This window comes from Tachypleus tridentatus, chromosome 10 (genome assembly GCF_004210375.1).
Source record: "Tachypleus tridentatus isolate NWPU-2018 chromosome 10, ASM421037v1, whole genome shotgun sequence".
NCBI lineage: Eukaryota > Metazoa > Arthropoda > Merostomata > Xiphosura > Limulidae > Tachypleus > Tachypleus tridentatus.
In genome coordinates, this window is record NC_134834.1 from 50,130,638 (window position 1) to 50,158,636 (window position 27,999).

Consider the following 27,999-nt stretch of genomic DNA (forward strand, 5'->3'; position numbering starts at 1 on the left):
ACCTACTCCTTGTGTTTATTTATTAAAGAGTTTTATTCTTTATTTTATTTTGCATTTATTAATATTAGGTTCTGGACAAATTATTTTAACAATTTCATTTCTATTGGCCTGGCATGACCAAGCGTGTTAAAGCATGCGACTCGTAAACTGAAGGTCGCGGGTTTACATCCCAAATCTCGCCCTTTCAGCCATGGGGGCATTATAATGTGACGATCAATCCCACTATTCGTTGGTAAAAGAGTAGCCCAAGAGTTGGTGGTGGGTGGTAATGTCTAGCTGCCTTCCCTGTAGTCTTACACTGCTAAATTAGGGACGGCTAGCACAGATAGCCCTCGAGTAGCTTTGTGCGAAATTCCAAAACAAACAAACAAACAATAATTTCTATTACAATGTTCTGTTTTTAAAATGTTGGACAGACATGTGACTGAGTATATCCATGTTCTGTTATTCTAATACTTTAAATTCCTGCCTGTCTCCCTGTATTAGAGATTATTACAGTCCATACATTCTACACTGTAAACTACTTCAATTGTAGTTAGTTTAGTTATATATTTTTAAAGATTATATTCATCCTTTTTCCTGGAAAAAATACAAATTTTCATACAACTGGAAGCCTATACAACTTTAATATTTCTTTCCAAAATCTTTTTATCGTATTTGATACGTGAGGTATATAAGGAATTCCACAGTCATTTTTTTTTCTGTTAGCTTACCAGTTCTTCGTATTTACAATTCAAAAGAAGAGCTGGACAAAGAAGTACAACATATGAAAAATGTACTGGTGAACAGGGATGAATGATAATCCTATCAGTGTGGAATGGCTAGGTGGTTAAGGAGCTCGACTAGTAATCCAAGGGTCGCGGGTTCGAATCCGTATCACACCAAAGATGCTCGCCCTTTCAGCCATGGGGTCGTTATAATGTTATGGTCAATCCCACTATTAGTTCATAAAAGAGTAGCCCTGAGATGGTGATGGGTGGTGATGACTAGCTGTCTCTTCTCTAGTCTTACACTGGTAAATTAGGGACGGCTAGCGCTGATAGTTCTCGTGTAACTTTGCGCGAAATTCAAAACAAACCAAACCTATTAGTGTGGTTAAAAATATTTAACTGATAAGTTCACAGAAGTTTAGACAAAAATTATTCATATAATTTGATTTATTGTGTAATTTTTTGTGTACCTTACCTATCAAATATGATAAAACGACTTTGGAAAGAAAGAGAAAGGATGTATACGCTTCTAGTTGTAGGAAAACTTGTGTTTTTACCCGTAAAAAAAAAAAAAGGACAATTTTTAAGAATATAATAAAACCGACTGCTACTGAAGAAAAAGTAGTTTGTAGATTAGAATGTGCGGACTGTAATAATCTCTACAAAGGGAATACGGGTAGAAATCTAAGTATCAGAATAGAAAAACATGGATATGCTCCGCCATATTTTAAAGATATAGAAAATTATAATAAGAATAAAATTGTTAAAATAATTTGTCTGGAACCAAATGTTATTAAACGTAAAATAAAACACAAGGAGTAGGGTTATACTTACGCCAGTGGTCCGGCATGACCAGTTAGTTAACGCACTCGACTCCTACTCTGAGGGTCGCGGGTTCGAATCCCCATCACATCAAGCATGCTCACCATTTCAGCCGTGGGGGCATTATAATGTTACGGTCAATCCCATTATTCGTTGGTAAAAAAGTAGCCCAAGAGTTGGCGGTGGGTGATGATGACTGACTGCTTTCCCTCTAGTCTTACACTGCAAAATTAGGGACGGCTAGCGCAGATAGCCTTCGTGTACGAAATTCAAAAAACAAATAAGTATTCACTTTGTAAGTTTTGGGGTGAAAAAATTTACTAAATGAGACCATGTCGGGCAGAGGTGAGAAAGAGAGGCAAAAGCAAGGACAAAGCACAAAGTAACTGAAACTGAAACCTCGGGTTCTGATTCGTTTTACAATCTCGTTCTTAGAAAAAAAAAAGTTCTTCGAAACATCGTTCTTTTCATCTTTACTTTTTTTGTGAATTAGTGTTCCATGATTAGACAGTTGCTGCACATTTCTCTTTGTTCAGGATATTGCATTAACATTAATAAGTTTTCCAAATAAGTTGAAATAACTATCTGTGTATTGGTTATGAAAAAGAGTTCTGCATTGTACCTGTAGTATACACAATAAAAATAAATTTGTAGTAACTGAAAGTATTTATTTGATAAAATATGATCAGACGTAGGTGTTGAAATGTGGCCATACTGAAAAAAATGAAAGGATAGTACATTAGAAATTCTACTACTAGTTTCTTGAAGAAATGGTTTGGTTTGTTTTGAATTTGGCGCAAAGCTACATGAGGGCAATCTGCACTAATCGTCCATAATTTTGCAGTTTAAGACTAGAGGAAAGGCAGCTAGTCATCACCACCCACCACCAACTCTTGGACTACTTTTTTACCAACGAATAGTGGGAAATACCATCACATTATAACGCCCCAACAGCTGAAAAGGCGAGCGTGTGTAGTGTGACGGGAATTCGAACTCGCGATCCTTGGATTACGAGTCGAGTGCCTCAACTACATGGCCATGCTGGGCCTTTGATAAAATTAATGACACAGTAGGAATCTCGTTTTGCTGTATGTCTGAACTCGTTCGCTGAAATGGGTCGCAAATTGTACGATTATTTTTCTGTCAAGATGTTTCAGAATTGCGAATTTCAGATCTGTAAGGTCTGCAAGAGACTCAATATATTAATGTATTCATGTTCTACATCGATCGGTAAATTAAGAAAATACACCGGTACAACAATTTTTATTTCGCCATCAGTTGCTAAATGTAGATGTCGTTCTCTTGGCCATTGCAAACTGTCTTAAATAGAGATAAGACGGACAAACATATCTAGTACTAAGTCTTATCATTTTACATTGTTACTTAAAGGTATATTAGAATTTACAGGAATATTATTTTGTATACGATTAAAACTGAACAACATTGAGCTCTTCACATTAACAACAACCATAAAGAGTGAATCCTACACCAGTATGTAAATTTATTTTCTGGTTACCCTAAATACATTGATTTGAAGAACTAAACATATGTAATATAAGGAACAAAAAAAAATCAATATCCAAGACTTTCTGCCTATAAATAACCTTTAGAAACATACTGCAGTTGTAACCATAGGCACAATAAAAAGTATATATTTTCTTATCTTTGGACTTTGAGAAAGTTGCAGTAGTCTTTCTAAGATATCACTAATCTTTGAGTTAATATTTACTTTCAGTCATTCTTATCTTATGCGTGTATTTTTTCTTTAGAGAAACTTATGTAATTATATTTGATGTTCAAAGTACACTTTAAACGAGTAAGGTATGGCTTTTCTACCCATGATGTATCACTCAACAACTGGATATTTCGCTGAAGGGTAGGCTTTAAATGTTATCATTTGGCATTATTCGAAAGTCGCCCAAGCTAACGTTGTGAGGTAAGTTTATTTTATTTATAAACGTGCGTAAGAAATTTACTCTAGCCACGAAATAGCGGCTTTATGTTTTTTATTGTTTCTCAAGCACAAACTTTCAGCTCATGACTGTCATTTCTTGACCGATTCGAGATCTAACTACAGTTAAACCCTTTTGGTTGATGTGTTTGGCCGCGCTCAATGTTTCGTGGTTTACTCACTCTAATTGTGCCTAAAAGAATTTCGGTTTAAGGGTAAGCTGATAAAGATCTTGATGCGTAATAAAATCGAATGGGGGGTTAATACGCCACCCATGATTAGTATTACTGGCGCACAAAATTACAGCTAATAAATATGAAGTACCCTGCTGCGACAGCGATAAGTCTTTGGATTTACAACACTAAAATCAGGGGGTGGCTTTGCTATAAGAAACAAACACAAAAAGTAATAAAAAAGAGCTCGTAAGTTAATTTAATCTAATCCTGTCTAAAATACTTTTAAAGTGCTACGGATTTTGACAATTTCCTCTTGTTTTAAAATATATATTAATATAGATACACTAAATTTGAAATAGCTGATAAAAACTTATGAAATACACTTTATTTGTATTGTTAGTTATTTAACTGCGAAAATTTAGTGGGTGTACAAGTTATTGCTGTAAATACTTTTGAAACAGACTTATTTTATTTTGTGCAGGAAAGCTTTCTTGATTAGACTGACCGATCTTATAATGGACTTCCACCTAATATCGAGTTGGACCTCCTCACGCTGGATTTGTGTAACAGATTTTACAAGATAATGGGAGGAGTCTACTTTAATTGTACTTTTGCAGGTCATTCGTCTGCATTTGGTTCAAAAATGTCGATTGAAGACTAAGTTGGTAAATTCGACATTGAAATTAATCTACATTCTAAAGAAAGCTTCTTTGGTTTGTTTGTTTGTTTGTTTTTTGAATTAAGCACAAAGCTACTCAATGAGCTATCTGTGCTCTGCCCACCACGGGTATCGAAACCCGGTTTTTAGTGTTGTAAGTCTGCAGACATACCGCTGAGCCACTGGGGGACAGCTCCTTTGAATTGATGCCAGATGATTATTTTGGCTTATGAAAATTATTGACGTAATTGTGTGTTTTGTATTATAAGCTCGAAAAAAATATTTGTTCATTACAAGAGAAATAGAATAGTATGTTGGGGGCCCGGCATGATCAAGAGTGTTAAGGCGTTCGACTCGTAATTCGAGGATCGCGGGTTCGAATCCCGGTCGCACCAAACGTGCTCGCTCTTTCAGCCGTGGGGGCATTATAATGTTACGGTTAATCCCACAATTCGTTGGTACAAGAGTAATCCAAGAGTTGGCGGTGGGTGGTGATGACTAGTTGCCTTCCTTTTAGTCTTACACTGCTAAATTAGGGACGGCTAGCACAGATACCTCCAGTTGTAAATTCTAGATGAAATATGAACGGCCTTACTTTTGTTAATTTTAACGACTCCTAAAATTTGTCTGACCTTACACCAAAATTACTTCCTGAATAACTCATTGGGTGAGTCTCAGCTGGGTTTCTAGTATGTTAGTGATGTACATTGATAGAAACATCAGAAATTCTGATTTTACTTTTTAGATATTGTCTTGTTTGGTAGCGTAACAAGTTTTAATGTACTATAATTATAATTGAATATTATTCTGAAAAGAATGGGGTTTCTCTTAAACTTTGCCTGACATCGTCATAAATTTAGCCCTATTTTGGTACGGTAAAAGTGTTAATTAGAAAACTTCAGTAAACAATCGGAGATTCTAATCTAGAAGAATAGAAGGATTAGTATTTTCCAAGACATTTTCTCGTGTCCCATTTGTGATAAAAATAATATTGTTTTGTTTCTAAAAGGAATATTTGTGCTGAGTATTATTCATCCTTGGATGGGTTTGGCACATTACGCGTTTTCTATTAAAATTTACTGTTTTTATACGTTATTACACGTTCTCTATTAAAATTTACTATGTTTTGCAGTATTAACAGCATAACTGTTGGCTTTATTTCACCTGCGAATATTAATTTCAGAATGAAGTTTTGAACTCTCTGAAGCCATTTCAATACAATAGGCCTGGCATAGCCAGGTGATTAAGGCACCCGACCCGTAATCTGAGGGTCGCGGGTTCGAATCACCGTCACACCAAACATGCTCGCCCTTTCAGCCGTGGGGACCTTATAATGTGACGGTCAATCCCACTATTCGTTGGTAAAAGAGTAGCCCAAGAGGTGGCGGTGGGTAATGATGACTAGCTGCCTTCCCTCTAGTCTTACACTGCTAAATTAGGGATGGGTAGCGCAGATAGCTCTGGAGTAGCTTTTCGCGAAATTCAAAACAAACAAACAAGACTGTACAAACTACAGTCTTGGCTAACATGTTTTCGAAGTGTTCAATACTGATGTTATTGTTTACATGTTGGAGTGAACATATTTAGGAAAAAAGGTTCATGTACATTTTGGATAGTATTCGCTTTTTTAAAATAACCAGTGTTCAACCCATTCCGTAAGTTTGTTCTCATTTTACATACAAGTCATTTGTTCTGTCTGAACATTTTTGGTTTCTCTAATTTTTTTGTAATCTACTGTTAACGCAAATAAGAGTTAAATACAAATTTTTGAATCACTTTTGATTCACAGTTTATATTATCAACACATTTGAAACCATGCAATTACACTGCGGATTTTACATTGTAGATTAGCACTCTCTGTCAGCATTATACCCCTTTAGAATTTGTAAAGGTGGTTGTTCTTACCCGCTATCTTATCAAATTAGCCATAATATAACTGCATTACTGCATTTAAATGACTCAATCAGTCACCAATCATACCCATGATCAGCATTGTGCATATGCAATCAAATGAGTTTTGCACCTGGGTACGTGTTTATAAGGGATTCTAAGAAAGTGTCAGTATCATTAAAACTTGCTGGACGGAATGTGTACCTTCGTGCAGCATTAAAAATAAAATTGAAAACATAGTTGGTATGTGCACAGAGAACTTTCATAACGAGATTTAAATTACAATGTATGAAATGCTTACGTGTACAAAACTTGCACATAGAAATATAAAATGCTTTGAAAATGTACTGGCACATTAATATCTGCAAAATTAACCTTTCTGATTTTTGGCATAGCCTTGACCTTTGTGACATTAGATTTGGTGGGTCCCATTATTTCATCAGGACCTTACGTTTCACCAATTTCATGATGTCATCAAGATACCGTCCGAAGCTATCCAATTGTGTTTAAAAAAATGGCATATTTTGCTGATAACCAATGAGCAGAGTCATCTTGGCAAAGAATGTCGTTACCTGTGTAATGTTATTGACTCCCAAATGTCGCTCTTCAGAGGACTGTCCATTTTTAACGAGTTTCCTGGCAGTAGAACATAATTATACATGCTATAGTCACCTCGACAATGATGAAATCAAATAACTTATGGAATTATACTCTCCAGCTCATTTGATTTCAGTGTAGAGCGAGTCAGAGAAAACTTGTACATCATTGTTTGTGTATTGTAGTTCACGACTGTACCATCAGGTTAAGTGTCGTTCATTAATGTGGTTAGCAGGATTTATTTCATTTTAATGTCAGTTAAAAACCAAAGGTACTTTGGGTAGAGATTGATAACCAAAGTAAGAGAAAAATTTACTACAGAGTGGAGTTTACAGATCTTGTGGCAGATACCAGAGGTGCCAAGAATAAAGTTTATGAGATTTTTTCTCATCCAGGACCACCCCACCGACAGTTAGTCAAATGTTTTATGTTTTAATCTTTTTTGCCCCAGCTGTGGTTAGTTAGAATTAGTGTGTGTACAAACTACAGTCTTGGCTAACATGTTTTCAAAGTGTTCAATACTGATGTTATTGTCTACATATATGGAATCGTTATTGAGTAAATGCGAGAGTAGTAACAGAGAAGGTAGCGCATGATTGGACAAATGTTTATGAGTTGTTTTTCTGGGTTGTGTAAGTTCTTTTGAGCATTTATTCATCAGAGCACACATACACGTGTTTTGTATAAAAGAATGTGCTTTGCAAAGCCTGTCAACGCTTTGTTCAGACAGTTTCTCTATGCTTGGTGAAGAGTCATGCCTTTTCACATGTCAGAAGTTATAGTACGTGAAATTATTCGACTGGTGCGAAGCAAATAGGCTGTGCCAAAACGGTATGGTATTCCCAGTGTACTATATATCCAGAATCTTATAACGTCATTGGACTACGGGAAAGTTACTGGTAGACGCCAAAATAACTACTGTTTAGGATGACGTTAAAATTTCAAGGTTGAAGGATGTATTGCATCACCTTACCACATAATGAACATTAGTACAAAAAAACAAACAGTAAATAAGACAGTGACCAAACAAGGCTATTTAGCATGAATAGCTTTCTGCATTTCTCAATTTAGCAGTGCTAACTGTATTTATATTCTATCTTAATGACCTTATTTGTTATAAAATACGTAAACATTTTAGCCAAAATTGTATTATTTAATGTGCAGGAGTAAATAAATTTGTTTAATGTTCTATAATATACGCGTTGAACACATGATTGATGTGAGACATAGGTTTTTCTTGTTCATTTATTGGATGCCTTTTGTGCCTTAAATGTTTGGACATAAGGGGAATGGGGTGTAGGAGTTGTACTGATCAATGCCCTCATATTGTGTAGCGTCACTTGTGACCTAAACAGTCATTCCAATTCCGAGAAGCATTTTCTGGGAACTTACAGTCTGGTGCGTTTTGTTTTAATTCTAAAGCTCCATCAACTTACATTGAATGGAGGATTTTGGTCTCAACTGCTTAATTAAATCCTTCAGCATATTCCAAAATGTTCTGTAGAATTATGATGTGTAGGTTGTACAACTTAATAAATTAATATATCTCTATTTGTATTTTTAAAAAATGCAATATATGATGTTACCTCCAGTTATAAATTCTAGATGAATAAAATGTGAACAGTCTTAATTTTGTCAATTTTAACGACTCCCAAAATTTGTCTGGCCTTACACCAAAATTACTTCCTGAATAACTCATTGGGTGAGTCTCAGCTGGGTTTCTAGTATGTTGGTGATGTGCATTGATAGAAACATCACATATTCTGATTTTACTTTTTATGTAATAGGGCTTGTTTGGTAGCGTAGCAAGTTTTAATGTACTATAATTATAATTGAATATTATTCTGAAAAGAATGGGGTTTCTCTCAAACTTTGCCTGATATCGTCATAAATTTAGCCCTATTTTGGTACGGTAAAAGTGTTAATTAGAAAACTTCAGTAAACAATCGGATATTCTATTCTAGAAGAATAGAAGGATTATTATTTTCCAAGACATTTTCTCGTGTCCCATTCGTGATAAAAATAATGTTATGTTTCTAAAAGGAATATTTGTGCTGAGTATTATTCATCCTTGATTGGGTTTGGCATATTACTCATTTTCTATTAAAATTTACCGTTTTTATACGTTATTACACGTTCTCTATTAAAATTTACTATGTTTTGCAGTATTAACAGCATATCTGTTGGCTTCATATCATCTACGAATATTTACTTCAGAATGAAGTTTTAAACTCTCTGAAGCCATTCCAATACAATAGGCCTGGCATAGCCAGGTGATTAAGGCACCCGACTCGTAATCTGAGGGTCGCGGGTTCGAATCACCGTCACACCAAACATGCTCTCCCTTTCAGCCGCGGGAGCGTCATAACATTACGGTCAATCCCACTATTCGTTGGTAAAAGAGTAACCCAAGAGTTGGCGGTGGGTGGTGATGACTAGCTGCCTTCCCTCTAGTCTTACACTGCTAAATTAGGGACGGCTAGCGGAGATAGTCCTCGTATAACTTTGCACGAAATTCGAAAACAAACAAACATTTACAGACCTTATCATTTTGGTATTACCTTCATATATTTATAATTTTTTTGTTATACCTTAAAATCCTGCGAATATTTTCAAATTCACTCATTCCTTCTTTTTTCAAACAAACCAACTCAGTAATATTACTACTTTGTAATCAAGCGTGAGTCATGCATTATTTCTAACAAGAATATTATTCTATTGAAAGAGCACAGTATTTTGAACACTTCCATGGCTTTTGAAATGTCTTTATTTAAGATATCTTCATACTCATGGAGGTTTAGAAATGCAAACTTTTTACAATTAATTCTCTTAGTCATCACTCAGTGTCGTTAATTCACAGACGTAAAAGTACCTTTGCCAAAATAATCTTATTTTGTGGAGCAAATTCATTGTATTTTGCCATCAATTCAAAACAACGTGAATATTTCTCTCCTCTTTACGAAACGAAAATAAAATAAACAGGCACAACAGATGATGGTCATTCAGATGTGAAAACATCAGGTGCATCGAAATCGGTGCGTTCATTCAATACATGATTTCCAACAGTTACAGTTCCACTAAGTAAATATTTGCAAGCACATTCAGCTACCCTAAATGATTAATTGATGCTATAATATGAATATTACAGTGATTTGACTTGTTGCCCACGTATAGTAAGTTGAGGCCTACAAGTTTTCTTATCCCATACCTATCTGATTTACGAAACTTTGATACTAATTTTTATCTCAGTTTTGCGTCTGTGGTTATACTCAGTAAGTCATCATGCAGAGTGTTATAGGTATTGTGAGAAGTGATCCATGCCCACTTACTTTTATTACTGCAGCTGTGTACGTACATTTGTTTCTGTTGTTGCTATTGGTAATTTAATATATTTTACTTTATGGTTTTAAGTTTGTTTCTTTTTCTGAGACTTCATCAAACACGTATATTGGAATATGTTTTATGCTAAGGAACCTGGTTTACCTTCTCAGTGTAATGTTGTCTAACAACCCTGGACTAGACAGTTGCTGTGTTATATTAAAACAAACAGAAAATATCATTTATAAAATAGCATTTAATAATTGTCCAGTATTCTACATCGGAGAAACCAGAAGAAAATTGGAAACCAGATTTTTAATAAACTTTCCATATTTATCATAATTGTATATCCAAAAACCACAATATATCTATACAAAACACTTTAACTTTAGGCAAAGAACCAAGCATCAACAAGCACAAAATAATGGAAACCATCTTAATTAAAGAAAGCAGTCCTACTCTAAGCTGTTAAAACAATTTCTGATCATGTCTTTGTTTCATACTTTATAAATACTAACCGATAACCCATGGTGCCAGTCATTAGATCCGCGTGTAACATGTTCATGGCGTCATATCTGTGTGTTTGTAAACAAATAGCACAGGTTCGAGAACACTTTTCAAAGTTTTCTCAATTTCTGGAAATAAATGACAGTTTTTCACTCACTCGAATACTCGGAATGTACAAACACTTTAAAAACTGATAATACAGAACCTTTTCTGATACTTTTCATCGCTTTATAACTCCGTAAACGTCAAATCTGCGTGTGATCTCTTTTTCTTTGTTATGCTTCACTACGCCCAACAAATTCAGCTGCTCAATTTTTTTTACAATGAAGAAAAATAAAATTCTCCCTGACGGGAAACAGGGGCGAAACTGGGAAGTCGTGACCCCTATTGCAAAGTTACATACACATAAGATAAAAATTTCGCGAAGTTTGGGGTTGCACATCGTGTTATAAAAATGTTTTTCCAATATCATAATGTAAGCAAGAGTTTCATATAAGTGTGTGTATCAACTACTTGTACCTGGGTAGATGATGATAAAAAATTGTGAAAAGGTGTATATTTGTTGTAATAAAATTCAAGCCGTTTCCAGACTTTATAAAAAGATTAACTTCAGTCAGTTGGATTTTGTTTCAGCGAACTCATTTTCATTAGTTAATTTTTATATGTCGCATTCTGATTTTTCCCTTATTTCATACTTTTTCTGATTAGTTAATTCTAGGTATTGCCGTGTTATTTTGATTGACACAGTGTAGAATCCCTAATTTCTGCACAGGGCTGATGCTGTGGTGACTGTGCATTCCCAAATTTTACTAAAGCCTATCCGAGTTCACTCCTTCTGATGGTTTAACGAATCATAGTGCCACTTTTGAAATGTTTTGTTTCTTTTTTTAATTGGTAGCAAGAGTAAAAACAATATTCTGTGCTGTTCCCCTCCAAGTATTTACATTCGAAATTTAATTAAATGAAAAGGTTGCTTCAAATAACTTAATACTAAACTAAATGAAATTTATATCATATGATATGTAGCTCTTTTGTTAATAAAATTCATAACAACTCTAAGATTTTCAAAACGAACGTCGATTGCTACTGTAGTTATAAAAAGGCATAGGTAAAAATGAGCTATTATAAAGAGCAATTCCTTTGCACTTTCTAAGGAAGACTGATAGAGTGCTTATAAAACCTACATGCAAGATCTCGCACTATAGCACAACATTAGGTCATTTTGGCTAACATGTAACTTGACACTAATCCTAAGTGCTCCAAAAGTATGAATTGCAAAAGTTTGTCCAATTATTTAAATTTCAGAATTCCAAGCGAACATAAACTGTCAGTATCTAAGACCCCAGTTCATAATCTTAGTTGTCCTAGTTACGTTCATTTGTGATGTACTCTACAAATATATATCCTTAACTTTCTATGTGCCTATAACAATTATCATAAGACATCGTAATAACTTCTCGGTACCAAATATTGCTTATTAGAAAATAAACGTTGCAACTTCATTTCAGTTTTTGATGTATCAATCTACGAATTGTCTTAATTAGTGTTATCTAGTGGTCTTCAAGTTACACACACCATTGAAATTAGAATTTGCGCATTCCATATAATACCTTCTTTCAGTATTCTCAGAAACAGTTTATCTCTTCATAAAAAAAAAAGTGTTTTGATATACCACTGCTGAGTTTACATCTTTACAGAGAAATGGTGTGGATACTAACCTAATGCTTGGTGTTAATAGCATTCTAGAAGATGTGTGCTGTATTCTCAGTTGTTGCTGAGTAATGCGTTGCCAGAGAAAACGCATTACGGAGTTCTGCAGGAGCTTGATTTTCTATGAAACCCATTCTCAGCTCATTAACCTTCACTAAATGTTATTTGTTTGTTTTTTAGGAAGAGGCTACGCTAGCAACCATAAACTTCAGCATAAGATATATTTGGTTTCTACTTTCAGTGAAACAACTTAAGCTAGTGGAGAAATTCTACAAACACATATTCTCTGTTTCCACAGTAGTGACTATGATAACCTGGAGGACTTATCTGTAACCAAGCATAAAGATACACAATGGTCTATCCGTCCACCACGGGTATCAAAACCCGCATTCCAGCATTGTAAGTTAGCAGATATGCCGCTGTGCCATTGGGAGATATCTGTGAGATAAGAAGTCCCAAATCTTATTTCATTTCCATGAATGTGTTGTAAGAGAGTCAACTTTTGCAGCTTTGCAAGTTGCACACTACAATCTACGTTTATGAAAAAACTTCAACTCATCTTATCAGGCATAGTAAGTATATACAATTGTCAAGAAGACATTTTCTGCGTAGAAATACCTTGTTTTACTTCCTGTAAAGTGAATTCACAATTTGTCAATTATGGGGTTTTAACAAGTGCAGTACAAAACATGAAAGCACACTGTTCTTAAAACTCTGTAATGATCTGGTTAAAAATCAGGTGTGGAGATTGTGTTTCACTACCATTCCTTGTTTTACATTTTACACATTTGCCCTGTGCATGCCATTCACAATGTGTCATGAGGAGAAACATTTAGATGTAACTGTGAACTTAAGTACTTATTCATGAAGATGGCTGGTAGACATTTATTGATTTCAATGTATTTACGCTTTTAACAACGTTGTTACGTGTGTGTATTATCCTTATGGTACTGCCCATTCCTATTATGCATGTTCAATTAGACATTAAATTTGACTTATACAAACTTTTATATTTCCACCTACTTGGATATGATTCACTTTCCAGGAAAACAATAACACAGAATACTGGCCAAACAAAAATAAGCGCTAAATTTATGGAATGGTCGCTGTGGTATGCAACCCAGATGTTCTGAATTTCGTAAACATAGTGCTTATCCTTTTAAACAGAATAAAAGCAGTTGCATATTTGAATTGATCCTTGTTTCGAAATTTTTAAATACAAAAGAAATCAGTATATATCAGAATAAAGATGTACACAGGTGATTATTCATCGTCTTTAATAACGATATTCACATCAAATCACATTTCACTTGACCATTTATTTGTTTTTCTTGGTAGTAGTTGTGGTTTTATAACTCGCAAAGCTACACGAGGGCTATCTGCGCTAATCATCCATAATTTTGCAGTGTAAGACTAGAGTGAAGGCAGCTAGTCATCACCACCCACCGCCAACTGTTGGGCTGTTCTTTTACTAACGAGTAGTGGAATTGACTGTAACATTATAACGCTCCCGCGGCTGAAAGGGTGAGCATGCTTCGTGTGACAGGGATTCGAACCCGCGACCCTCAGATTACGAGTAGAACGCCCTAACTACCTGGCCATGATCGGTCTGCCTCAAAGAGGCTTGAGAGACAACCACTGGGGCTCAGAACTTTCTTTTTCTCTTCTGTCCCCTCATGGAATTAAGGTTTGGCTCTAATGGGAAGGAATAAGAGTGTTACTTGATGGGTATGAGAGATACCGAATTACTTGAGGTAGTTTTAGTCTGAATAAATGTTAAATTTCATGTCCCATAATTCAGAACAGACGGTAGAGAAGAGCTTTTTAGGCTGGTAGGCAGTGGCATCTTGGGAATGGATTAAATGTTTCTGGGAAGGCTCTTCAAACCAACACTGTGGCAAAACAACGAATTCCATGATTGAGGACTTACAACTCAATGTATATTAAACGAGAACAAGACTGAAATTTAAAAACAGCAGAAATGGTGGTTGTAACCTGCTTCATCGGAACATGAGTTTGTAGTCCCTGGGTTATGAGAAGAGTTATTTTGACTTTGACTTTGGCTTATACTGTAAAGAATTTGAATACATATATATATATATATACACTGCTGGCCAAAATCTTAAGGCCAATGAACATAAAGAAAAAATATGCATTTTGCGTTGCTAGACTCAACCACTTATTTGAGTAGAGCTTCGAAAGATGAAAATAAGAAAAGGGAAAATAAAAAAAAAAAATTTTGCATTTAATAGGGAAAATGTGAACACTGTGAAATTAGCCTAAATACTAGCTGGTCAAAAGTTTAAGACCATACCGTTATTCAGTAAACACGTAACAAAATTTAGTCATTTGTGTTCAAGCATTAGCGTTGTCAACATCTCCCACTGACATCTCCTGTGTTACATTGGGTAACAACAAGGCAAAGACTAAAAAGTTGACAGAGTTTAAACGTGACAGAATTGTCGAGCCGCCAAAGCAAGGTCTCTCTCAACGTGCCATCGCTGGTGAGATTTGGCGAAGTAAAACCGCTGTTGCAAATTTCTTAAAAGACCCTGAGGGATACGGAACGAGAATTTAAAGTGGTCAGCCCAAGAACATTTCGCCGGCGTTGAGCAGGAGGATTCTACGGGTTGTCCTGCAAGACACTAGCCGATCGTCGAACCAGATTAAGACCCTTACGGACGCAGAATGCAGCTTAAGAACAATAAGACGGCATCTACGAGAGATGGGCTTTAAAAACCGTAAATGTCTTCAAAGGCCATACCTCCTTCCACATCACGAAACAGTTCGGTTAAAATTTGCTGAGAAGCACCAAACATGGGACGTAGAAAAGTGGAATAAGGTTCTGTTCTCTGATGAGAAAATATTTAACCTGGATGGTCCAGATGGCTTCCAACGTTACTGGCACGATAAGGATATTCCACCAGAGACATTTTGTACACGACACAGTGGAGGAGGTTCCATCATGATCTGGGGTGCTTTCTCCTTCCATGGAACAATGGAGCTTCAAGTTATACAGGGGTGTCAAACAGCAGCTGGTTATATTGGCATGTTGGAGAAAGCATCCTTATTGACTGAAAGCCATGGCTTGTGTGGAAATGACCAGATCTTTCAGCAGGACAACGCTGTAATCTACAATGCCCGCGGGACTTTTTCACGGCGAATAACGTGATTCATTTGGACTATCCAGCATGTTCGCCCGAACTGAACTTCATTGAAAATGTTTAGGGGTGGATGGCAAGAAAAGTCTATAGAAATGGACGACAATTCCAAACAGTGCATGATATTTGTGAAGCCATCTTCACCACTTGCAATAACATTCCAGCCAGCATTCTGCAAACGTTTATAACGAGCATGCCAAAGCGAATGTTTGAAGTTATTCGCAATGACGGCCGTGCAACTCACTACTGAGACCTCTTGTTGGACATTTCCTACCCTGTTTAGGATTTCTTTTTGGTATGGTCTTAAGCTTTTGACCAGCTGGTATTTAGGCTAATTTCATAGTGTTCACATTTTCCCTATTAAATGCTAAAAAAGTGTTTTTTTTATTTTCCCTTTTCTTATTTTCATCTTTCGAAGCTCTACTCAAATAAGTGGTTGAGTCTAACAACGCAAAATGCATCTTAATTCTTTTTATGTTCATTGGCCTTAAGATTTTGGCCAGTAGTGTATATAGATGTATTAATATAATGAATTTACCTTTCAAATTGCTTGCATTTTTACGTTTTTAGTGTTCGTTTTGAATAAATAGCTTGTGCTAGTGCTATTCCTGTTACTTTTTGTTAAGCACGAAGCTGTACAGTGGGTTATATGTGCTGTACTCATCACAAATACCGAAACCCGGTTTTTAGTATTATACGTTCTCAGACTTTCCACCAGAAAACTTACTTTCGGTCACATTGTTGGCATTGTTTTCACTAAGCTTTACTTACAAAGGGTTTGATTTTCCTAAACTATGTTGTAAAGAGTCTAGAATTTCTCATTTGTTTATCTCTGGAGAACGTAAGGACTTCTTCACTTACCCCTATATAATTTATGCGGTCACATAGTTTTGATAAAGTGTTTTCAAATAAAATTAGGTTTCATGTTAAACACACTAGAAGAGGTGTCGGGCATTATTTAATCATTTGGAATTAGTTTTGCATTTATATTTATATCTCGCTTTATACACGACCCCTGGAGGGTTAGTGGTAAGTTTACAAACTCGTGCAGCTACAATACGGAGTTTGATTTCTGAACACAGATATGCTATTTTATGGTTTTGCGCTAAACCAATATTTAAAACTACAAACATTCGTAAATAATGGTACAAAATAAATTTAATGTTTTAAGATAACAACCAGTAATTCTTCTCTTCTGATCTTTTTAAATGCTGCGTTTTTCTCTGAGTAAGTCATCAGTTTATGCAACCTTTATCTAGATGTTTTTCGTAACCGATTAAATTTGAGTGTGAATCTACTAAAACAAACTCTCCTCATACATGCTAAAACAGTTATTGATATGTTGCTACCTTTGACTCATGCGGCTTTATATATTTACATAAGAGGTTTTAGGAGTAATAGAAATGAACAAAATGTAGTTTTAATAATGGATAAACTATATTACTGTGATGTTTAAGAGTGAAAAATCAACTTACTGGTAAAAAAATCAACACATTATTCATCTTTTGCTTGAAGGCACGTATTATTAAAATTTAAAGAAAGCCCAGTAATTTTCGCTTATAGCTGAATGTATATTGAGTTAATGATATCTAATAAAACTATTCATTAGTCTGAAGAAGTTTGTAAGCATTTGCTGTTATATTGTTTTATAACTTTATTTGAAAATTTGTTTGTTTGTTCGGAGCTAAGCACAAAGCTACATAATGTGTTAACTGTGCTCTGCCCACTCTACAAACACTCCGCTGTACCACGAGGAACATGAAAATGTAAACTGTTCAAACAAACAATTTTGTGAAGTATGAATAACTCTCATAAACTTTCCACTTCTTCTGCTTATCCGTACAGTACACCTTTACCTTCGAATTCACGACGAATAGTCCTATAGTAGGAAAAGGATAAATCTTCGGTGTTACTACGCTAAAAATCAGAGATTCGATTCCCCTCAGAAGACACAGCAGATAGCCCGATGTGGCTTTGCTATAAAAAAAACACAAACAAATAATTAGTATGTGGCGCGTGTCCTGTGAAAGTGGGTTTTCTCGGGACACTCGTGTTTCCCCCCCACATCCAAGTCTCAGACATTGGATCTTTAAATCCCAGCCAAAGCAATACTACTGCCCAGCCCTGAATCGGGTCGTTTTACTTTGATAGCTGCTTGTTGGGCTGTGGCCTGGCTCACTTCTCCGGTTCCGCCTTTGTTTCGCTCTTTCTCATCCGTTAATTTTATAATGCCCCATCGCCATTCATCACCTTAAAAAAGTAAAAATTAAGTACAGGCAAAATTCAAGCACAGTTAAATAATCTTTTACGTGAGAGGACGAAGAGGAACCACAAAGTTCCTGACCACCCCTGTTGGGGAAAGAATTCTTCAGGCTTCTCTCTCTCTAAACTAAATCCCTGCCAAGTTCGTTTACGTTTATTGATATATGTAATGGTTATGAAATTATCTGCAGCTCCAGTTAGTTTTTCGCTGTTACAGTTAGTATCTACTTTTCTAAACCATAATATTATTATGTGTTTTATTTCGATTACATTAACTTAATTATTTCGTTGTTTTTGTCACCAGGAAGAAAACGCTTCCGGAAAGCGTAGAAAATGGATCCGTACAATAAAGGTAGAACAGTCTGGATAAATGCTTATCACATAACTAGTTATTGCAATATTCTGCTTTGAAATTGAAATTAAATGTTTTTCGTTTAATAAAGATGACAAGTGGATATTGTTGGGAAGAACACGGTATGAGAAGAAGAATGTTATTTTCATATAGCAGATATAAAATAATCGATATACCAAAATTAATATAAAACTCAATGTTTCATTCGATTCACAACTTGCCGCTGAGTTATACCGATTGTGGAGAATTATATCGTCGTTCAGAAAAGAAACAAAATATTTGATGCTGCTGTTTTTGAGAGAGTAAAGAGCTGACAGTTTTCTTTCTGAGAAGGTAAGTATTTTATGCTGTTCTTCCTGAACACAAACATTTGAAGATTTTCTGACTAGAAACTAAGTAGTTTACAGTTTCATAAAGTAAGTAATATTTTGTTGCGATAAAGGGATAACAAAAGACAAGATATGGTTAAAGTACTATTATACACTCTTTCTGATGTTATTGCTCTTATTATAATTAGAATTGCAACTTTGTTGCTACTAAAGATTACGTCATGCTAGTCAAGACAACTTGCATGATGTTCTGACTTTTAGAGTAGCTATTAGATAATGTTCTATTTGGAAGAACAAACCTTCAATTATGTTTTGTGTGAACTTTCTGTTTTATAAATGTAGTTATTGTCTTAAAAAACGTGAATATTTGATGATAGAGACAAAAATATGATAAGAAACATTTCGAAAAAAATAGATTTAGAACTCTATAATTACGTGGAATGAAAGAAATTATATTGAAGTTCTCCACTTAATGTGCTTTTTTTTATTTAAAACGTACTCTGAAAACTGATAATGACATGGTGAAACCGACATAATCCTCCCTTTTCTTTTTCAGATGTTGGAGCTCCGCCCAACTACTGGCAGAGCCAGACTCTAGTAAATCAACAGCCACTTGGCTACCGTGCTCCAGTTCCGGTGTGGCCTAATGATGGATATCTCTCTCAACTACCGCAACAGCCAAGTAAGAAATAATCAGTTAGAAATTTAAACAAACTGAGTAGAAATAACCTGTGGGAAGGGTACAATAATCTTAATATTTTACTGTACAGATTGTAAATTTGAAAATTAAAATAATGAACACTTTGCAAAAGAAACTGGAAACATTTAGACTAAAGAGAATTAACACCTGTTCATAGAAATGAAAAATAAAACAATTTAAATTAAAAGAAATTCAATGGTTTTTTTCTATTGTAATAAACGTCTAGCCCTATCTTAAGAATAGACCTATCAAATAAATTATTATTCAGTTTTGTTTATCACATAAACTGCATTTCTGCAAAAACCATCATGTGCTTACAAGAGTGAACCCAAGACCAGTGTAAGTGCTGTAAGTGCCTGTTAGTTCATATTTTAACGATGCAATAGCACGAACGTGTCTTCCGTTGGATATATTTATGTATATATACACACATACGAATAATGTACGTTTTATTACATACATGACTGTGATGTATATTTGGCTTATAAAGAAGTTTGGCTTGGAACAGTGAGACGTGGTACATTTGGTAGAAACTGCGATTTTTAGTTTACATAATATTATCCTTTTTTTTCTTTTGTGTTGGTCGTTTTTGTTTTGCTTTTAGCTTATTAATCTGGAGTCTAACCGCTTAGCGGTTAGCAATATCCGTGATATCACATCTTCATAAAGAGCCTGTTTGTTTTGTCTAATGTAAAAGTGAAATTCGCACAGCTGTTAAATAATTGTTTCCTTGCTCTCTGAAAATATAGCTTGTGTTATATAATGAAAAACGGTAGGTTTATCTTGTTAAGATGAGTATTCGTTATAACATTCAAAACATCAGGTTTGTCTTGTCAAAATAACAATATTCTAATACCCAAACAGCAGGGTTCGTTTGTCAAGACAAGACAGTTCTGAATAACGGTAGGGGTTTCTTCTTAGAATAAAAACAATCTTAACACACAATACATTAGCGTTATCGTATCAAGATAACGATATATTCACGCACTTAAAGGACGACAAGAAACCTGCGGATTCATCTAGGCTGTCCCATACACTAAAATAAACATTAAGATTAAACGAAGACACTTAAAGCCTGTTCTTATCATTCAAATATTTATTCCTTAAACTTTGATAATTTAACTACATCCATCATACATCAAGGCAATTCGTTTCAGAAACCAACCACCTTGAGTAAGAAAATTTTAAAATTGTCTTCGTTCGGGGTGACTCATACCCTGCTAAAATTTATATCTATGTCTCGTTCTCGCCATTAAGTACGAAAAACAATGGTGCAAGCAACACTGTCAATTCCTTTAACAATATCAAACACATCAGTCACATCCTCTCTAATTTTGTTATCATCAAGAGTAAATACTTCCAAATATTTTAACCTTTTCTCATATGAAAAACTTTTTCATCTAAGGTGTCGTTCTTGTAGTCCTCTGATCACTTTCCAACAGTTCAGTGTCATTCCTAAGATAAGGCACCCAAGACTGAACACACTACTGCAAACGTGGCCCAACCAATGACCTGTACAAAAAAATTATAACTTTTTTAGGCTTATATTCAATATTTCTATAATTACAACTCAATCCTACCACTAGCAACAACATACTGCTTGAATGGCTTAAGAAACTGATCAGGCAGAACACACCAAGATCATTTTCTTCCATAATCACTATCAGTGTTATTCCCATCAAGGTTATTTATACTCATAATTCAAATTTTAATATACTATGTGAATTACGTTGCATTTATTAAAATTAAAAGCCATTTGCTGTTTATTTGCCCAACCTACTAACAATCTAAATCATTGTGTAAAGCAGCAGCATTCTCTTAACAGCTAGCAGCATCCAAAACCTTAATATCATCAATATATTTAATTAATTTCTTGACACTGAACTTTGAGGTTACCCTATATCTGACATTAATTAAGCTTGACTAACTTCTGTTCATAACAGTCCTATGCCTTGTTCTTTCTAACCAGTTTTCCTTTATAATGAACAAACTTATTCTCAATATCTACAGAGATAGTTTTAATAAAGCTTTTATGTGATGCCTTGTCAAATGCTTTCCGATAATCCGATGCATAAAGTCCACACCTGTGCCCTCATTTACGTAAGCAGTAACTTATTCAAAGAGTGCAAAAAATTAGCAAGAGAAGTCATGGAAAACCACACTGCTTTTCTAACAAAATCTTAACCTTTGTTAAATGGCTTGCAAGGAGTATTTTATCAGACTTTCAAAGACTTCTACCCCTATTAATGTAAGACTACTAGGCCTATAATTATTGGGGCAATTTTTATGATCTCTCTCGAAACGAGGAATGACATTAACCATCTTCCAACTTTCTGGAAGTGTTCTCGAGTCGATATAATGATTTGTTCAAAACAGCAGTGCTATATTGTCAAGATCGTAACATTTTATTTTTAAAAAAGCAAAAGTATTGAATTGTAGAGATAAATACAATGTGAAAAACGCCCTCCCCCTAGTGACTCAGCAGTAGTAAATCTGAAGGCTTATAACGCAACAAACAAACAAAAATTACACAACACTAGTGGTAACTTTATTTATAACATACAAAAAACATTGCTAACTTTGAAGATAAGTATGGAGTGGGCCCGGAATGACCAGGTGGGTTAAGGCGTTCGACTCGTAATCTGAGGGTTGCGGGTTCAAATCCCCATCGCACCAAAACATGCTCGCCCTTTCAGCCGCGGGGGCGTAAAATGTGACGATCAATTACACTACTCGTTGGTAAAAGAGTAGCCCAAGAATTGGCTGTGGATGATGATGACTAGCTGTCTTTCCTCTAGTCTTACACTATCAAATTAGGGACGGCTAGCGCAGATAGCTCTCGTGTAGCTTTGCGCGAAATTCAAAAACAAACAAACAAGTATAGAGTGCAAAAAAAGTAGTGTTCAATGATCAAGACAAGTATAAGTACAAGAAATCATGTTCAAAATAAGCAAGTTATAAAATGGCCGCGCTAACTTGTGAAGACATATTCTGAAAGAAAATAAAAAACAGCAGTATTCTCTTATCGATATAACAAACCAAAGCAGAATTATTTTATAAAGATAAGAACAGCGTAGTATCGTTTGAATGACGTGACTCACAAAACCAGTGTTTTTGTGTAAGTATAAAGTTATGCACCATTGTTAATATCGTAATATTTTATGTATAAGAGAGAAATGTTAAATTGTTAATGTAAGAACGACGTACGAAACGGAAGTTTTTACTTGTTAACGAAGAGTTAACTTGTTAAGATAAGGATAAGTTTTTGTACCAGTATATGATATAACCTTGTTTCGGCTTTTTGTATTTGAGATTAATATAGAATTATTATTTTCTCCTTATGATGTAATAGCTAAGTGTTTGAATAAGAGATTTATGTAACATTGTTATTTTTTGTTTAAAACTGTTTTACAGTGCCAGGTCCGGCTACTTTTGTCGTCACTGGTATGAATCATCCAGTACAACAAGTAGTGGTTATCGCTTTTGGACAGTCACCAATACAGATTACTTGTGGGATTTGTCGTAATACAGTGGTCACCATGATAGAACGTGAAGTAGGAAATGTTGCCTGTCTTTGGATGTTATGTTTATGTGCATTCTGGTAAGTTTGTAAAAACCATCATTGATACACACGCACATACACAATATTTATCCGATATTAAATTGAAAGTAGTCCCTATTATGAAAACATTCTAAAGATACTAGGACTACCTCATATTTCTGTCATTTGGGACAGTAACTACAAAACAAGTAGTATCTTTCAGTCACATAAATAAGTAATATAGAAAAGACTTAAAACCAAGAAGCACATTAAGTTCCTGAAACAAATAAGGTTCATCTTTTTTCTCTCTTTTTTTCACGGAGAATAAAAAGTGACTTTAACGAAAATTCAGATTTTTCTTCTTCGATGTAACAAGCAACACTGTAAAGATTTCGGCTAATAGGAACAAAATCTGTATTATGTTAAAGAACTGAGATCAGAAGATCCATAATTATAATTAATTTACTACATTTGAAATCTAAGCCTTACATAAGTAAGGTCTGTTTGATGTTTTATTATTATTGGAACGTTTTGAATGCCCTATGTAGCATAAAAAGAATGGTTTCATATTTTCAGTCATGATATATGTTAAAAACTTTCACTAATAGAAAAAAAAGAATTCTATACTACTGTGGGAATATACAGTAGATGTCTGCTAAAAGAAAAAAATGGAATGGATCGCATTTTGCTGTTATTGGGATATACGAAAAACCTAAAAGAAAAAAATAAATGCACGAACTTTCTCACATTTTATTATCCTGGACCATAGAAACTTAAAAAAAAAAAAGGTATTTTTCAAACTATCGTTTGAACATGCTAAGTGTTTAAACTAACGAAAGAATTGGTTCGTATTTCGCCCTCTTGAGACAGGGGGCGTCGAGAATCATAACGGGTTCCAGAACAAACATCCTCACCAGATCCTCTTTCTTTTATCTTTTTTAACATTTTAAAGAACTTTTAGGAATAAAATCCTAAATTAGGCCACCAAAGAGGTCGTAAACAAAGCAAAAATCATAGCAGCAGCCATTTTTAGCTCATAGTATAAACGTGAAGACGTTAATAAAATAACAACAAATATCTGTTCAGTATATAAAGTAACAAGTATGAATTACTCAGATTAGTATTTTAATCATTATCAATATATGTAAAGTGTCTATATGAAAAATAACTAAAACTATTCTTTCTATCATTAAATGAAGATATTGCCTAAAGTTGCTTTGTGCGGGCGTTTATAGCATAAACGGGTTTCATTTGCTCTGAATACAGTAAACACCTATACCAAATGACAGAAGGACTATGTCGTGTTTGATTATCTTAAGAACAGAGTGAAGACCTACCTAAATTAACTGAAAAAAGGACTGTCTTGTGTTTCACTGTCTTAAGAACGTATTAATGACTTAAACTCACTGAAAGAAAACTATTTCGGTTTTCACTGTAAAGACTAGACTTTGATATAAAATCAATACATTATTTGAACCAAAACAATATGTTATTTCAAGTAGAATAAGGTATTGTAATAAAAAAATTACAAGACATAAAAGCAAGTTATGTAATGTTAAAACACTATATTTGTTGTAAGAAAATTTCAATATTTGGCATAGAAGCAAAATTCGATGCAAGAACAGAATTTTTTTTAAAAACAACATATAGATTACATGCAGAGTAGAAATGTATATTATGAAATCAACAACTTATTCCGAGATAAGACATTATTTCGTGCACAAATAAAATATGCCATCTGAAGAAAAACATTTTTTAGTGGAAGAAGTTCTTTGTGTGATGTCAAGAACGGATATTTTTGTATAGAGTTAAACAAAAAAGGTTATTTTAAATAAAATAATACACATTCTGACGTAAGACAAACATTGTATGGAGAAAATAAAAGTACACAAAATCTTTATCTGGCTTCATAACAAAACTTCAATGTGAAAAGTTTCCAATGTTTTTAGACAAAGTCGAGGCGTTGATAAATGTAAACCTTACAATTATTTAGTACGAAAAATATTTTTCAATGAAGACTATTGAATATAAATAATAATTATTATCATGAATATACTAATTTATTTGAGTTGCAAATAGTACAGTGTTATAACACATAATATTGTTTGGGTGAAGACATGGTATTGTTTGATAAGAGAGATACTGTCTGATGTGAGAAAAATATTTAGCTTTAAGCCAAAACTAAGAGACGAAAAGAGAATAATGATTCTCAGATAAACATAGTTTAAAGGATAACATTTGAAATGGAAACAATATGATTATGAAAACAAGTCACGCTATATAAAGAAAAACGGAACAAACTGATTATTTGTAAAGAGAAGATATTACTTAATACGTAGACAAGACGAGACTTTGATGTAAAAATTAAACTTTGTATAATGGAAAACAAGTCATGCTACGTATATAGAACACGTTCTGATATCAAAAGACAGTTTGGTGGTAATAATTGACTTTAATGTATATAATAAAAATGCTGATTTAACATAACAAACATGGGGAAAAGGAATTGTTTCATAAGTCATCTATAAAAAGTTAAAATACTGTAAAAGTGGAATAAGGTTGAAATTGTAGAAATTTTTAACTTGTGGCATGGTATATTCAACAAAATTTTCGACAGAGCTGTAGCTCGTAGATTGTTTGGTGTGTTTTTTTTTTTTTTGTAAAAGTAACAATGTAATTATTATTATTTCTCTATTTATTTCTATCAAATGTACTGTTTCTGAAAGCTCTGTTTTAGGTTCAGTTTTATTCAGCTTATATATGTATAAATCATCTGGTTATTTGCCATTTCCTATTTCCTATTGTTTGTCGATAATGCTATTCTATTTGAATGTGCAGAATGGTTTGCTTAGATTACGTATAACAAAAGAATAAACTTTGTCTAAGTGTTAAAAATATAAACTTATGATTGTTAAACTTTGGCAGAAATGTATAATTTTTAATAGATGGCGATGATCTCTATGAATTAAATGTGATCAAGGTACTATATTTATTAATAAAACGTTAAACTGATATTATTATTTTAATACGATAAAGACTAAAACTGTTGCACATATCGGTCTACTATAAGATAGTTACTTCAAAAGTCTATAAGATCAGTGAACTGTTCTATAGTGCTTCACTCTCTGAATTAATGTAAAGTTTTAGTGAATCAGCTTATAACACTTTTAAAAGCTAATTACTTCTGTGATACTAAAAATAGTGTAATAACCTTTTATTAAAAGCATTTTTATTACTTCTAGATCATTGGTACGCAGTGAACTTTTAACTATATATGTATAAAGGTTTATCTTATTATAAACAGCTTTATATATAAGAGCAACGTATATAATTTATCCAAACGTTATATTTTGCAAGTGAGATTAGATTTCACGTTAAACAGAGTTGGCCAGAAAATATGGCTGAAAGCAACTGACAGTTATAAATATAGCATTAACTCATTTAGTAACAGGCGAAAATCAAATTAAAAACATACAGTTATCTTTTGAATAGACTGTTAGCTTTAGTGAAAAGTTGCTATCGTTGTCTCTTTCTGGTTAGATAAACGGCAAATTTAAGTATGTATTGCAGTTTACAGACAGTGATTATAAAAGGTGTTTTGTTCATCATTTTATCTTATTTCAGGTCATATAGGTTGTATATATTTATTATCATTAATATTATATATAATATATATGTGTTGTCAAATAAGTATGATTTGTAATTTTGTTTCATTGTTTGACATAGAGACAAGATATTCGTTAACGAAAAATAAGAAACTGGAGAATAAGTGTCATTTGATGTGAAGAAAATACATTGTTTATACATTATTGTTTATATAACTAAAGACATTTAGGTCCTACTTTTTCACCAGACTACCGCCAGGATATTTTGTTTTATCAGCTTTTAACTACATTGTAGATGTTCTTGGTTTTTGTATTTAGATGAAACTTACTTATCGTTTTTCATTCGAGAATATATACTTAATCCACAGCTTGCCTCTCTTTTGGATTCCCATGGTTTCTGATTCCGTCAAAGACACGAAGCATTACTGTCCAGTTTGTAAAACTCATCTAGGAACCGCCAGTGGAAAATGTTGCTAACGGACACCTTTAATTTTTTAGTGGTTAAAGCTGTTATCGAACCGATATACTTCAATTATACATATGTATATTACATACAATTTAATCTCGCCTTTACAATAAGTTGTGCCACAGTGCCTTATAACTTAATTGTGTATTATATTACTTTACTTATAATTGAATATTGAATAATTATTTTCATTCTTACTCCAATTTTCTTCTTACATATCACGTCTGCAACACTCTTGGCGCCCATAACCCTGATGTTAGAACTCGAAATTTTTATTATTTTTTTAAATGAGAATATTTTATTCGCTGAAAATGATAATTTTAGATCGGCAGTATTTTATGAAAATGTTTTTGATAGTATTTAAGATCTGTATCAATTGTATGTAATTCATCTATACCCGTACAACCCCAGATGGCTCTGCGGTAAGTGTGAGGGCCTATAATGCCGAAATTTTGACTTCGACACCAAAGCAGGAAGAATAGAAACAGCCTGTTATGTAGTTTAACAACAAACAAATGAAATGAGATGTGCATATATATGTGTTAGTGAAGTTTACACTAATATGTAATTCTAAGACAAGAGTTTTTCATCTAACTTTTTTCACCAAAAATTCCTAGAAAAGGTTCCTTTTAGACATTAGGATCTGCCTTATTTGGAAATTCTTCATTTTGAACTTACTCGTGCGTGCATTCTACCTCTCTTTAATTTAACTTGTTGTCAAGAGGTTTGCTATCAGGAACAAACAAATTAATACTAAATTAAACAAACCATCACATTATATTTTCTTATTAAAAGGTCTTTTAAAATAACTTGTATGAATTATTTGTTGTTAAGTGCAAAATTACACAATCGGCTACCTGTGTCTGCCCACTACGGATGTCGAAGTTAGATTTTTAGGGTCGTAAACATGCGATTTATCGCCACAGAGAGACCTATATTACTACGTTATTCGTGTATTATCTCAGAAATCTGTTGAATACAGCCTCAAATTTTACCATCGATAATATCTAGTAATAGGAAAAAAAATTGAATATGGTTTTAAATAAGTAAAATAAAAATCTTAAAACATGTATCTTAATTTTTCAAACTAAATTTATCATAAATATGCTTCAAAAAGTCTAACTGATAACGTTAGGAAATGTTCACGAAAGAAAAAAACTTTGATTTATAGTTGTAAAGTTTGTAATATAAAAGTATGAAATAGCACTAATGTAATAACATTGAAAATAAAAACACCTATAATG

General features: G+C 33.9%; 1 protein-coding gene across 3 annotated transcripts; it reads left to right on the plus strand.

Annotated features, from left to right (window-relative positions):
• The first annotated feature begins 50 nt into the window (after positions 1-50).
• Positions 51-27,999, plus strand: LOC143229246 (lipopolysaccharide-induced tumor necrosis factor-alpha factor homolog). 3 transcript variants are annotated; one of them, XM_076461308.1, is made up of 6 exons: positions 51-3,468; positions 4,141-4,324; positions 18,067-18,114; positions 19,000-19,125; positions 22,558-22,744; positions 26,658-27,999. In XM_076461308.1, exons 3-6 carry the CDS (start codon positions 18,096-18,098, stop codon positions 26,764-26,766), a joined length of 441 nt encoding a protein of 146 aa, XP_076317423.1. In that variant the 5' UTR covers positions 51-3,468; positions 4,141-4,324; positions 18,067-18,095; the 3' UTR covers positions 26,767-27,999. The 3 variants fall into 3 exon arrangements, with proteins under 3 accessions (XP_076317423.1, XP_076317422.1, XP_076317421.1); XM_076461307.1 differs by lacking the exon at positions 4,141-4,324 and adding an exon at positions 12,581-12,911; XM_076461306.1 differs by lacking the exon at positions 4,141-4,324.